The sequence below is a fragment of the Centruroides sculpturatus genome, unplaced genomic scaffold (assembly GCF_000671375.1).
Source record: "Centruroides sculpturatus isolate CEXI.00-Female unplaced genomic scaffold, Cexi_2.0 scaffold767, whole genome shotgun sequence".
NCBI classification, from domain to species: Eukaryota; Metazoa; Arthropoda; class Arachnida; order Scorpiones; family Buthidae; genus Centruroides; species Centruroides sculpturatus.
This window is the reverse complement of record NW_019385366.1, coordinates 65,508-81,442: the sequence shown is the minus strand read 5'-3', so window position 1 is coordinate 81,442 and position 15,935 is coordinate 65,508. Positions and strand designations below refer to the sequence as shown.

Here is a 15,935-nt window from a genome sequence, read left to right as displayed (position 1 = left end):
TAAAAATGAAAAATAATATAAATATGTATATTAATATAAATATATATATTTATATTATTATTTTTCATTTAACATTTTTCATTAAATTATATTATTATTTTTCATTTTTCTCAAAATGAATTATTGTATTAAATCAATATTATGAATAACAATGGTATATCTACTTACAAGTTAGTGTTAAACTATCAATTAAAATTTTATGTGCAGTCAATAACACCAATATAATTACATTTATCATTTAGTAGTGTTTAGTTTCAAAGCTGTTACATATGTTTGTGAGATCCCGAGCACAATTAATTAGTTAAATTAATGGATTAAAAGTTAACACACAGTTAATTTTTGAAGTGGAAAAAAACCCACTTTCTTTTCCCACCACCTGGACTTTCTGGTGCCCTCTGACCGATAGATAAAGATGATCAAATAACCATACAAATTGACAATTTTTAATGATGTTTTGAATAAGTTTCAGGAATAAATCCAAACAAATGGTTATTAATGGGGAGAAACATCAAAATTGGTTAATTTATGAGGTAAGAAGAGTCACAATGCCTCATTGATGACATCTAAGAACTTCGAATTTGTTCACCTTAAATGGTAAAAAGAATCAGAACACCTGGCAAGAAAGTATAAACAATCCAGCCCAGTCGTCAAAGTCTGCTTCGGCTGATGTGATGACAGCTTGAACTTAGGACCACATCACCTGATTTTCCTCCTACGCTCAGTAGGATAAAAAAAAGGAGCTGATTTCAGAAGGTCAAGGCAGACATAGTTTCAAGAGCCTACAGACGGAAGCTCTACCCACCAATATCGTCACCAATTTCATTTCCCTCTGAAGCAACCTCCACCAAAGATCCACGATCATCTTCCGACCTTCACATAACCTGGATCTGGAGACATCAGTCCAGACATAGAGGTATTTTACTTAGAGAATTGCAAACTCTCTCTCTCTCAGTCTATTAGTGTATAAGTACTCAGCTGTATATTGTAATCCACTTTATTTTTATATTAAATGTATTGCTTTGTTAACCTGTTAACCTGTCTTATTTGGAAAAACCGGACACCCTATCAACAGGCTCATTGCGCCTCCCTACTCAATGGTTGAAAAGCACTCCTATTTCATTCCACTATCCAGTGACACTTGGGTGGCCTTTACCAGGCTGATGCCAATCAAAGGTTTAGAGCTTTACTCTAACCCCTGGCTTCTCACGTGTTTATATTTGCAATGAGTCAATAAAACAAAAGGAAAGCATTATACGATTTGATTAACTCTAAATAATTTTGAAAATATTTCAACATTAAATGATAATTATAAATTCAAAGCACTATTGCAATAATGCTAATTTCTTAAATTTTTTTGTAAAGAATTATTAAATGGCAATCTCAGAGCAAAAATGATCAAAGTCCAGTTTTTGGTGCTACAGCCTTAGTGCCACAATCATCTTCCAAGCTTCAATTCTTAAAAGCTTAAAGCAACTGCTTTATCTAATGCAATACAGATCTGAGTCAATTTTTTTTGTTATGTCCCATGTTCAAAAAGAAGAAAATGAGAAATATGTGAAAATTTTCATTAATTATCTCAAAACAAAGATTCACTGACGTGGATCATTCTTGCTCTGATGTCATCAAATGATACTTAAGTAAATGATTTATCACTTTTATTTGAATCAAATTTTTAACAGTAATTTAAATTAAACGTTTTCCTTTTCCTACCATTTCTTCCAACTCCATTTACTGCCCAATCTTTAGCAAATAAATTAGCTGGATTGGCTGTTCTTACAACAATATGTTGCATATCTCTCCAGGTTAACTGTTTGCTATATTAAATCAGAAATAAATTATAAATTTGAATTTTTTTTATATACATTTTGCAATAAATTGTACAAAATCAAAAATTTAACTACTTTAATATTTCTAAACTGGTATAAGTTTAGAAGGATTAAAGTAGCCAAAATATTTAATTTTATAATCAAAATCATTATAACAAATCACCAAAACAACAAGAGCTTAACTTCAGGAAATAGACAGAAATATAAAAAATCTAGTGATTTAAACAAATGATAAAATATAAGCTCATTTATAGAAAAAGAAAAATTTTAAAAATATACATATTAAAGCTTAATTACACTTATGACTAAAGAATAATGACTAATTAACCTTTTCTAAGAAAATAGTAAAACCAATAAAAAGTCATTATAATGAATTTTTATTGGCTTTACTATTTTCTTAGAAAAGGTATTTCTGGGAAAAAAATTACTCAATGCAAGAAGGAAACATTTCTACATCTAAAAATGAAATTAAAGGTATCAGATATTTGTTTATATTCTTAAAAAATAGTGATATTTTATTACAATATTTCATAGCTTTTGAGTGTTATTAAAATTTTAATTATCTTACAAAACTTCTATTTATATAGGTCTCTTAGAATATCATGTTATAATAAAGCTTCTCTGAAATACCGATAAGGTTTACAGTAAAAAAAAGAAAAATATTTTTTTTTGACAGACTGTCTTCAGGAAAACAAATATTCTAATTGAAAGAGCCAAATTGTGGAATATAAGATAAAAAACCTCAATAAAAAAAATGTATTCTCTCAATGATATAAATTTATAGACAAAAAAGGTTGCTTCTGAAAGATTAAAATTACTCTATACCTGTGTTAATTCCTTCCATTTCTCAAGCCAGCTGATATAAACAACAAACTTAAAAATATCATATAATGAACTTAAATTTCTTTATTTGCAAACTTTAAAATGATTAATTAAGATATTTACTTTGCTTCTAATGCTAATGCACATATTCCAGCTGCTAAAGGAGCAGAAGCAGAAGTTCCTGTATGGCTAGAAGTGCATTCATGCCTTAAATCAGTAGTTACCTATTAAGATAAAAAACATTACTATATCAAAAAGATATACTATAGGAAAATTATTGTTATGTGTGAATCTACAAAAATAAAGCCTGAGAAACATTTTATATATAATTGTCTGGGATCATGTATTTTAGAAACAAATCTTATCACAACAATATAGCAAATTATTGCTACACTACTGTGAAACAATATGTAAAAAATAATATAAACAAATCCACATAAAAATAATGTAAAGAAATTTGTAGCTTTCAATGAAACTTACAATTTGTTTCTCGCCAGCAGAACCACTACTGTAAGTTGTAGCAAGAGTGGATGAACATGCCTCACTGTACCAAGGAACTAAACCATTTTCAGTAGCACTACTAATAGATAATGTCCATATTGAATTTGTATAACCATCACAGTTGCAATTGTCGCTGTCGCGTCCACCGTTTCCCGAAGCCCAGACAAATATCGATCCTAATCCGTTCCGGCCCTAAACAAGAAAATATTTTAAAATCTTTTATTGTATTTTTCAATAGAAATAATATTTATTTAAACTTTCTTACATACTTTCTTAATTCCATCTTTAAAAGCTTTTGTTGCTAGAACTCCGGGTCCATCTACTGTTTTTCCGTCATCGTCAGGTCCCCAGGAGGCACTATAAATATCAATATGCTGCGGATTAAGACTGAGCGATCTCGCTTCTACAGCATCAGTAACATCTCCATCTAACATTTTTACACCTGAAAATATTGTTATAAAATTATTGTAGACACTGAATAAACAATTACTTACTGTACTAGAATTAAATTACCTCCAACATGGGCATTAAAAGCTATACCAACAGCACATATGCTATTATTAGCAGTTGCAGCAACTTCTCCAGCACATCTTGTTCCATGTCTGAAAGTTGTAATTATATTAAAAAGCATAAAATCACAATAAAAACAAAAAATTTTTAAAATACTTACCTATTAGAATTGAGAAAATCATAACGGGGTTCAGGATTATCATCATTATTATTGACATCATAACTAGCAAGTGGATCCTAAAATAAGAATTATTCTATATCATTTTATATTATCAACAATCTTCATACATGGTTACAAATATTTTAAAGCCATCCTCTAAACAATGAAGATACTAAAAGATCAGATTAAGGTTACCAATAACAAAACAAAAGCCATATAACCTGTATTTTATTTTGATGTGACAAGATATAACTGGTTCACTAGTCATAAGTAGATAATCATCCAATTCTACAGATGATTTGTATATATATGTAATATATGATCATATGTATCTATGCATACACAGGCATGCATGTACGCACATTCAACTCTCTGATTAATACATAATACTGTAATAGCATTCGGAGCAAATGTGAAAGAATAAGACAAATTACAGAATGCTTGTATCTTTTAAAAACTGAATTTATTAGCATTCCATATCTTTAAATTTTATAGTAGTATTAAAGAGATAATAGGAAATGCTAAGCATTAAGTTGAAAATAAATACAGTAAGGATTAGAAAGTTAGGTAGTAATAACAGTAATAAAATCATGTGATTTTGTTGAAACTAAGCAGACAGAGACAGATATGTGGCATAATTTTTCATCATATGTAAGGTTCGATGAATGGAAATTAGTTCATTAATATGGCAAAACGTGTTTATAAAAAGGTGACATCTATTTAGGACTTCCATAGAAGAACTATTTGAAAATAGAAAAATGACAATTGCTTGCTTATGTAAAAAACAAAAATAAGCTTCAAATATACTAATTTCTTATTGCCTTTTCTTGTTATATATAATATCTTAGAAAAAAATTACATGTACTATGATTCATTTTGTTTTTAAAACTTCAAGATTGTAGAAACTTGATATTTTTGTTTTTAAATAACTATCAAATGTAATAATATACTGATTGTGAAATTTTCAAGATAAGAAATTGAGGTTATAGGAAAAAAGTTTTGTCTTTTTCACTTTATTATTTTCTTTTTTAATTTCTCAAACTTCTCTTAGATTATTTATAAAATGTATTAAAATTATATTAAAAAAATTATTATTAGTTGGAAAGAGAGAATATATAGTTTCAAATGTCATCAATGCTATTGAGGATGATAAAAATTAAATAATTTGTCCAAATATTTACATGTTATAAAACATTTTTAGTATGTAAAGTGTGTTACATAACATACAGTAGAGCGTTGTTTATCCGAAAGTCAGTTATCCAAAAGAATTCCAGTCGGCAAATTTAAATTTCCGCTAGTGCTGTGGCGCTGCAATCTTTGGCTACTCCAATATTTTTTTGTTGATGTTGTGTGCTTTAACTGGTGGCACTGGCACTTTTGTGTGGTGTTTTTCTGAGGACTGTGTGTCGTGCTGAATCGAACGTTTTTGATACTAGATTAACTTCTAAAGTATAATTTTTTTTTGTTTTTATATTTTTCAATATATTTATTTTGTGATACAATAGCCACGATTATTTTAAAAAGTTTACATTAGGCTTAACATCGACAAAAATTCAATGCGAAGTGACATGCAACAAAGAAAAATTTCAATATGGGATATTTTTTCGTAAATAATCGGTTATCTGAAAAATAAGTTATCCGAACAACCCCAGTCCCCAATTGATTCGGATAAACGACGCTCTACTGTAATTACAATCAAAATTAGTCTAACATAGTTTAAATAATTCAAATTATTACAAAACAAAAAATGAAAATAAATGGAGATAGTTTACCCCAATTATAACGTCATCAGATGTAACGACAACCCTAATATAACATCAAATTTTTATTGGTCCCATGATTTTACTATACTATATAATGTTAAAAAATCTACTTGTAATGACAAAACCCTGTTTTTAACGTCATATTTAAAGCACTCCCAGATTTACAAAATTAGATTACAAATTTTATTTAACAAAGAAAATACAGTACATGTACTACATGTTCAGTTTCTAGGGTCAGAGTCCACTTCCTAGAATGACTGTGGGTGGTACTCTCACCACCTGACTTCGATGGGGCGAGGTTTGTCACATCTTCAAACGATGTGACGATCGGTTAGTATGCATAGTTACTCATGTTATTTTATACAGATGAAGATATTGTTGAGCAAATTAAATTGTCAGACGCAAAAAATGAGGATGATAAAGATAAAATATCAGACAGAGAAAATGAAGTGCCGTCAACCAGAGAAGCAATAAGATGTAATGCAATAAGATTATTGAAAATGTTTTACAGGTCTCGGAAAACTTCATCAAAAACAATGAATAAAGTGTATGATTTAGAAAATGACACTGATAAACAATTTTTAGGTGAAAAACACCTACAATTTAAAATAACTGACTTTAAGTGAATATTGTTATTGTGTCTCTTTAATTGGCATACATTTAACCTTTTGATTTGACATTATTCTCAAAGCCAGAAGTGCCACCATAATCAAAAATAAAAATTTCTTATAAAATATAATTTTTGAAATTTTTAATTACATCGAAGTAAACTTAGACGTAATAACGTAAATAAAGTTGATTTAAACATTTAGTTTGCACATTTATACATATGATAATAAATGATTATTACCATAATAGATACAGTATACTGTATTACCATTAAGAAATAATTTTATGGTAATACATACAATGATTACGATGATAAATTAGAACGGATTTTATAATAGATTCTTAAACACACTTGGTACTTTTTATGGGACTGAAATTATGACCCCGCAGATAACGACACTCGGTTATAACATCAAAAAAATTGCCAGTCTCATGGATGACATTGTGTTAAATTATATTTATGAAAAAGTGAATGTATTAATTTAATTAGTACTTATAATATTAACTGAATTTATGGTGTAAATGAGAAAAATAGAGTGAATAGTTAATATAATCACATAGAAAAAGTAAACATGCAGCCATAAAAAGCTATCATATTACAAGATAAATGGTATCAAATGAAGAATATTCAACCAAGAAATAATATTCCAACTCATAGTCAAATCACTTTCCATTTTGTGTGTATTCAAAAATATGTTGAATATTTCATTACATCAGCATGATAAGTTTACAAATATTTAAATTTTAGTTATGATTAAATAAAAATCAAACCCATAATGTAAAGTTCCCTTATTTCCATCATCATAAATAAAAATTATTATTCAGTTATTATTATTATTAAATTACAGTTAGAAAAAAAGCAAAATTTATTAGATGTGAACAAATAATTATCAAATGAAATGATGCACACTTCAAATTTTTGAAATTTCTCAATTAATATAATTGATACATTGATTAACACAAAACTGGAGTTAATTTTGAATTGGGTTTAAAATAATTTAATACTAAATATTAATAAAAAAGTGGCATTTTATGATCAGGTGACAGTGTACTTGTGTGGGATCCCAGCTGCCTTTTTTGTGTCTTTCATGTTGACCATCTACGGCCAGAATGGTTGCTGAATGGCAAGTTCCATCAGCCACACCTTGGTGAAAGATTTAGCATTATGTGGGTTCACAAAGTTTCTCACTCAATAACAACCAATTGACAAAACAGATTTTATTGATAATCTCAGAGATCAATACTCTTCCACTTTACACAGTTTATACATGTTCTACTTTTCTCCATAATGTGTAGCAATTGCATTTAAAAATGAAAGTTAAAATCAAACATTTCCAGAAATAGCAAATTCCCTTTGGTATGTTGGTTTAGTTCTCCTTGGACAGTTTCTCCTCAAGTAGCTCAGTTCTCCTGAGGTAAGCTAGTTAGTTCTTTTTCTTCAGTCTGGCACATTCACACATGTATCCTTTAGTGATAACACAGATAAATCTGTTTGATAGGCTTCATCGACAATTTGATGATGACAACTCAAGCTTTTAAGGTTGTGGTATCCCCTTTTATAGATTCTGATTTTGTCAATCTGATGCTGACTTAACAATCACTCGAGTTGAGTTGGCAATTTGCCTACCCACAGAAAGGCTCTCAATGTTTATTTGAACTGTGAAGTGTCTTTTGACAGTGTCATTTCCTGGAGGGATTACAGCAGTCTACAGTAGAGTTAAAAATCAGGACCACAAAATTACATGTACATGTAAAAAAGCTTTTCTAAATATTTTTTAAACTAAATATAAAAAAATATAGTTTATAAAAAATATTTCTAAATATTATTTTAAAAAGTTCAAATATTATATAACACATTAAAGCAATAAATATATTTTTACTTTCACTCAAAATTATTCAATTTTTCTTTAAAATGTCTAAGAATTGCATTTCCCAGCACTAAAATATTAAACTAATTTTTTTCTTCTTTTGAGATCAAATTATTCTGCTTCTTAATAAAAACCTAGCACTAGTAATTCTTATCCAATACATAAAGTGAACTGAAAAGTTCTGAAACTTTGCTTTCCTTTTTAGAAAAACCAATCAAAATAAATTTTACTCAGCTTCACATTTTCTCCAATTCAAGAAACATTTAAAAATAATAATAATAAGCTTTCAGAGATTGTGTAGGATAAATCAGAAAATTTTGCAAACTATTGATTTGCCATTTTCTTTCTAAATGACTCGAGTTAATAGAACTTGCTCAATCCCTTGAAAAAGATTGATTTTTCTAAATATTTCCTGAATTTGTAAAAAGTGTATTGTAGCTCAGTAATTAGTTTGATATCAGAATAAATTTCTTTATATCCTAATATAGTCTGGAACATTTTGAACATACCTTATACTAAACTTTTTTCCAAAAGTTTAGAAACACCTTAATCAACAGTTGCACTATCTATTATATTCTTAACATTATTTCGTGAGCAAGTTTTTTGTGAAAGTTTTATCAAAATTACTTGCACACTTCATTAAAATTTGTCATAAGCGTTTCCCTTAAAGTAATTTAATTTGGTGCTATTAATATAATCTGGAACATGTTTCAGAAATATAAAAACAATGGTATATGTTTCAAAAGTTTAGAAACATGTAAATAAAACATTTAAATGTACAAGTGAAAGTACAATATTAAAGCAAGAAGTGTTTAAGCTTGTGTTCTGATGCATCCTTTTGATTTTTTAAGTAAATATGTCTAACTCAATTGTCAATTGCTTCAAATGAACAAATTCACTCAAATTAACTTGATGTTATTCTATCTATTAGATTTTTTTTCTGTTTAGTTGTATCAAATTAATCTATTTGTGAAAGAACTGTTTTGAACTAGATGCAAAATGATAATTTACGGAACATGAACATTTCTTGTTTTAATATCACACAATTACCTGCATATTTAAAATGTTTTATTCACCTGCTTCTAAACTTTTACAACACATTCAAAAAAGTATAGAAACACTGGTAAACACAAACTTAACCCAGTTCATATCAACAGCACTAAATTAAATTACTTCAAGGAAAATGCTTATGCCAAAATTTTAATAAAGCATTTGTGTGATTTCAATAAAACTAGCATTCAAAAAACTTATATTCTTAATGTTATGATGCAGTAATATAGACAATGTGACATTGATTGAGGTGTTTCTAAACTTTTGGAAAGGAGTTATATGAATATTGTGATATCCAGTTATTAGACTGTTGGATCAGAATTGTTGCTTTGGTAAATAAAACAAATTTTATAAAAAAAATTATTAAATGTAAAATTTCTAATGGATATTTTAATACGTAATACAAGTGATTCTATTACATAATGTTAAAAAAAGCCACATATTTGTACAGTATGTTATTCTAGTAGATTTGTTGTGTCCAATTTTTCTTATTACAAGGAACAAATAATTTTATTGGAATATATTTATGTTATTTGTTTATATGATTTAGGTTAAACTGATTCAGTACCTTCAATACTTTATATTAATGATTCAATACCATTATAAGTAAAATTAATTCTTATTGAAAAGTAAGAATACTGTACTTACATAATTTGATTTTATATCGGGATGATCTTTTTCCAATCCGTCATCTAATATTGTAACTACAATGCCTTGACCAGTTATACCTTTTTTCCACGCATTCTGTACATTCATATCCAAACCATGGCCACGATTCTGAAGAAATTTATAAGATATTTGTAAACATTCAATATTTTAAGTAGTTTGTTTGGGCACACACATACATTAAACACTTTCACAAATTAAATTTGAGATAAACTTTTTATCCTGATAAGAAAAAATTTGAATTACTTTATATACTCTTATAGAAAACAACTATAGAGCTACCTGTAGGCTGAAAGTGAAATGCAAACACCATTTTGCAATATGCTGCTTGTATGACAGCATATTGCAAAATCATTTTGTATGTTATCTTGAAAATGACCAGATTTTACAATACCTTTCAATATACATTGTTCCCCAAAAATGTGTGCATGCTTTGATTGTTAATAACTTCTACCTTTATTCTCTTAATTACAATTACAAAAATATAGATAGATATTAATAACAATCAAAGAATGTTAACATTTATCAGAATATTGGCTAATATAACACATGCAACAAATTGAGATAAAGTTTCAATAAAAACAACAATGATCAATTTCTAAAATATATTTTTTGTTAATTAAAAAAATTTCTATCAGTTTTTATTTATTTAGAATAGAAATTAGATCAAAATAAATAATTATCAATAATACTGGGCTTATTAGCATGGAATAAACTTTAGGCATATTCGTGAAGTCGAATGAATTAAAACAGAATGATGTCATTACTCCATCATACATTTTTGACTGGGTGATGTATGGAATGGCTGATATATCTAAGAGCTAAAGGTGAGAGAGAATGCTGCAAGTGCAATCATTTGTGTAATTTCATCTGTAATCCAATTTGTATACTTGAGTGAATTTAGAAATATCATCAATATATATTTCTAAATTTTTCACAATAATATTTTCTTCTTGGCATGAACTAACTTTTCTTCACAAACTTCATTAGTTTCAGTTGTATCATCATTACAAAACATGTAACAAACATTGAAGTAAACTTGAAAATTATTTATTCAATTTTCTTTACTAAGTTATTTAAATTTACTATTTTAGACTGTTAAATTTTGCTGTAAGAACTTTTAGTTATCTATTTTTATATGCACAATTACTTAAAAGAATATTCTTTAATTATTTTATTTTTTAAGCCTTTATTTAAAAAAAATTCTTAAAATTACAGTACAGCCTCGATTATACGACCTAATTGGGGACTGGGGTTGGTCGGATAATTGAAAGGGCGGATAACCAAAAAGTATGAAAAAATCTATTATTAGTGTAGTATATTATTATATCCCATGTAATTAGTATATTAGTATATTGCTATTAACCTACTTTGCATTGAATTTTCATCAATGTTAAGCCTAACAAAAATTTTTTAAAATAATAATCATCGCTATTGTATCGTTAAAAATTAGAAAGTTAAGCCTCGTTTAAATACTGGCTCCCTTTCATGGTCGATCCAGTGTTTCCAGCTAAAACACGTAAAAATAATATTAAAGTAGCCAAGACACAGCCAAATATTGTAGCGCCACATCAATAGTGGACATTTGAAATTTGCTGACTAGGACGGTCGGTTAACTGAGGGGTCAGTTGATAGGGGGTCAGATAATCGAGGCTCTACTGTATTTAACAGTTTGCACTTATTTTGGACTATTATGTATAAAAATCATATTGAATAAATTCCAAAAAAAAGTTGTTTTAATTTTTAAACACACTTATTTCAGTGAGATATAATTTTAGATGCAAATACAGTCAAGCCCATGTCAACTGGAATCGCATGGTACAAATTTATTTCCTCTCTTTTGAACAGGTTTTAGTTTTTTTTTTAATCTTTAAACTACACCAGATAAATATCACACAGTTACCTTCACTTTTTATAGTAAAATCATTTTTACATACATAAAGTTTATTGCACAGCTTAATCCAGATAATGATTCCAACTAACAATAGAGGTATTCAAATGAAAGAATTGCAAACTATTCAATTGTAAAAAAATTCTTGTCCTCCTGAACATATGTTAGATATTTGAATACTTCTTGAATGCACTCCTTAAGAGCTCACAACAGCAAACAAGTAAATTCTAGTACCAAAAACTAGTGTGTTGCTCCATCATCAAAAATTCTAATCACACAGAAACCCAACTTATTCTGAGATCTGATATCTTCAGAAGTTTTACTTACATTTACTTCAATCTCTAGTTATCAAGAATGTTAAATCAACTTATTTTTGATTACTCAATATTCAAAAATAAGTTAATTAATAACTAGTAGTAATCACTATGTACAAGGCAAATTGACAGCACTGTGTTACCTTATGCTCATTGTTTTCACTAATTGCATTCATTGCTTATTCTCAAAAATGCTATTCTTGGAAATTTGTTCAATTCTTAAGTATTTTATTTTGCCTCTGGTTAATTCCAACAAAAACCTTGAGTCCTTATCAACATTGATTTGTATATATATTAGGGGAGTTGTGCCAATGACAACGGGTGAGAAAAATTTCTTGTTGATAGATTTTAAGTAGATATAAAATAAGATTGTGTAGTGTATACACTACTCAATTCCACTCCTAACTTTTGTAATATGGTATAAAATAAACATAAATATATCATGGGAGGGAAATAAGTGAAATCTTAATTTTCTGCTTTTAGTTCCATTTAAGACAGATTTTACTGTATATAAACACAATGATAGTTTTGGATGAACATACCAAATACCACATCTGAGGCCATCGTGGATCGTTTAGATTAATATGACCCGATTTGTTTAATTTAAAATCTCTCTTTACTCTTCGTTTCACTTTTTGCTGGGAAAACCATTTTACCTAAAAATAAAAAAATAATAATAAATAATTATATATATAATGAAATAAATCAAAATATAACATTTTTAGTCATTAAAAATATGATTCAATTAATTAGATTGGATTGATGGAATAAGGCAACACAACACAGGGAGTGCACCTCCAAGGAGGATTTTTCAGTGGGAAACTGGCCCCTATTCAAGTGTTACACATGAAAACATAATAATGTCATGTGGCCAGCATGTCTGTGAAGCATAAACTCATAACCAACTACCAATGTAATACTTTATCCACTCAGCTACTGGTGGGTTCTAAATATATTGAACATCCCATACTTAAATCAAAATAAAAAAATAATTATCATAGCAAAACTAAAATTAGAGAAATTAAATTATGTATAAATTCATTTAGCACAATATAAAAGGCACTGTATTATAATAACTGTAGCTTTAATTAACTTATCAATTTTTTTAATAAGAACATATTATCAAAATATTTTTTTAATTAAAATTAATCTATATTATAAACATGTTCTAAACATGTCAATAACATTTGAGCATCAAATTCCTATAATCAAGGCTACAATCGTTGCTATCAAATTCCATAAACAAAATACTTGGCCTCCTTGCATCGTATCAATATAATATCCAAAATGTTGATAAATGTATCTTTGACAAAGACATCAAATACTGCTACAATATTAATAGTTTATACTACAATATCACAATATTAGTAAAATTTCCACAAATGCTCATTCAGTATTCACAACTATGCATGCTGAATCTGGTTCAAGTAAGAAAAGAAAGGAAAAAAAAAAAAAAAATGTTTGATAAATGTAACTATAAAAGTGAATAATTTATCTTATGAGCAAGAAAAAAAATTACAAACATATGCTTAAAATAAAACATGAATTATAATGTAAATACAATGCAAGGTATGAATATATTATGTACATTTTTTAAGACATTTAGTTTACACAGTTACACAATCTGCATATTTTTTGTGTCCTAGCCAAGTCCTCCATTTAGTTCCTATGGATGCAAAATTTGTACAATTTGTTTGTACTTACCAACAAAAATTTATGCAAATTTGAATTTACATATACAGTTAAACCTTGATTTTTTAATTTCCTAGTTGTTCAAAAACCAATTTATTCTAAAACTGAAACAAATTTTCCCATAAACAATATAAAATGGATTAATCCATTCCTGACCCCAAAGCAAAGCCTTTTCTTTTTTACCTTTTTAGCTGTATTTTATGCATAAAAATGCCTACAAATGCAATATTGTATTATATATAATATATTGTATTATATTAAAAGCAAAATATTCCATCACCACTAACTGAAATCAACACTTTACAAAGAAATGCTATAAATACAGACTCAACTCTAACTTCCTGCATGAAATATAACCAAACCATTCAAGATGGACAACAAGTACTTTATCTACACTTTCAGAAATATTATGTTTCAATTGATTTGATTTTTAATTTTAGAGTAAAGACCAAAATCTTAATTATCATTTTAATTATTTTTAAATTTAATTAACTGGCTACCTAGTATTAATTAAATATTATAATATATATTATATTATATTAATAAACTTTTGTTATTTACCTAAGCATATTTATTACCTAAACAAGAATTCTTGAATGTCAATTAATGTAGTTTTTATTAATTAATTTGATTTAACTGTGGTGCATACCAAAAAAATGGAAAAATAGTCTCTCTCTCACATGCAAATCAAAATCTAATTTAAATAGCTACGTCGTCGATTTGTGTTGCAATGTGTAATGACCCAAGGCTATATCGGCGCCACTAACTTCTAAACTGGTAGACCCGTCACTGATTGGTCAGTCCATCGACTTTCTTTAACATAGGAAGTATACAGAATTGATCATCTGTGGCCAGCTCTTTCCCAGTAGCTTGTTCAGCAACAGTTATTGTATGGCAACTAGGGCAAATACGAGTTCAAAATTTTGTTTGTGAACAAACTGTTTGAAAACTGAGGTTTGACTGTATTGGGAAGTACTTGGTTTTTTTGGTAATATATTGTCAAATGCTATTATTTCAAAATTAGTAAAATTTTAATTGAAAACTGTACAATATACTGTTCACGTTTATAAATAATCACATATTATTCACTAACCTTTGGCTCTTGTTGTAAAGTAATGTGATGTTCATGGCTATGATGAAGTGATCTCTTGGCAATCCTTTTATGCTGAAGATGATAAAAGTCTTCAAAAATCTGTAATATACTTTTATGTTAATTATACTTATAAATAACATCATCTTTCATAGAAAAAACAGTTACATTTAATCATTTGTGTTCATCTTACATTAAATTAGTAATTCTGTTAACTTTAATTAAAAACAGACACTTTAATTAATAATTTAGAAAAAAATTTAATTCTCCAATCCTTGTACGAATGTTACCAGTTATGCTTTTGAATGCTCCAAACCTTAATACATCATTTTTGTAGATTACGATTTATCATGCTAAAAGAAAGCATCTTAATACCTAATTCAATTGTCTACAACTTAGTATCTTGATAAATTACTTCAACATTTCAGAAGTTTTTGTTATCTTTTGGCAATCCCTTTATGCTGGAGAAGAAATTACAATTTTAATTAATTAAGCCAATCACAACAACCAAAAAGCAAACACGCTTCCTGTCAAAAGCCAAGAAATCCCTGAGAAAATTAGCACCTGATTAGGTAAAAATGTTTTGCTCTGACTTAAATCAGGGATTCCCTCTACTGCTTAGAATAAGTGGAAACAATATTTCTTATAATAGTTTTTTAGAGCTGTTTAAGAATAGACAGAAGGCTGGTTCAGGCACTATGAAGGGATATGAAGCTCCCATTTGGCAAATAAGATCAATATTTACATTGCCAACAATACTCTCATGTCTTGGCACTCACAAGATAAAGAATATTGCAAGTAGCCAGCTCACTATAAATTTCTTGTTGTTAAAATGGCACAAAGTATTAAACTATCTTTTATTTAGAAACCATCCATAGGTTATCTATCTTAAAAAAAATAAATAAAAACAATAAGTACATAATATCATAAGTTCCAAACTTGCAGAACGATTCTTTAAAGGATATACATATATAATAGAATAAAATAATCTACATAAGAATGTAATCACTTTAAAGAAAACTGACATAATTAATGTTCCTAAATCTAATTATATCTATCTAATAAAATATTGCATATAATCAATTGCAATAGTTGCAAAGTATAAGATATTTATAAAGTCGCTTTGTCTTTTGGTAAAATTTCAAAAGCCACTTGATACAGGTCAAATATTAA

The 15,935-nt window shown here is 27.9% G+C and overlaps 1 protein-coding gene across 1 annotated transcript in view; it reads right to left on the bottom strand.

Moving 5' to 3' along the window:
- Positions 1–14,919, bottom strand: part of LOC111638182 (furin-like protease 1) — a 42,073-nt gene extending 27,154 nt beyond the window's left edge. The window contains exons 1-9 of the mRNA XM_023383856.1: positions 14,766–14,919; positions 12,523–12,636; positions 9,758–9,886; positions 3,820–3,896; positions 3,663–3,751; positions 3,419–3,591; positions 3,129–3,341; positions 2,772–2,872; positions 1,711–1,814 (exon numbers count right to left, since the gene is read on the bottom strand). Of these exons, the coding sequence (XP_023239624.1) occupies positions 1,711–1,814; positions 2,772–2,872; positions 3,129–3,341; positions 3,419–3,591; positions 3,663–3,751; positions 3,820–3,896; positions 9,758–9,886; positions 12,523–12,534 (898 nt within the window). The 5' untranslated portion in view covers positions 12,535–12,636; positions 14,766–14,919. The remainder of the gene's footprint in view (positions 1–1,710; positions 1,815–2,771; positions 2,873–3,128; positions 3,342–3,418; positions 3,592–3,662; positions 3,752–3,819; positions 3,897–9,757; positions 9,887–12,522; positions 12,637–14,765) is intronic.
- Between the last annotated feature and the right edge of the window lie 1,016 nt (positions 14,920–15,935).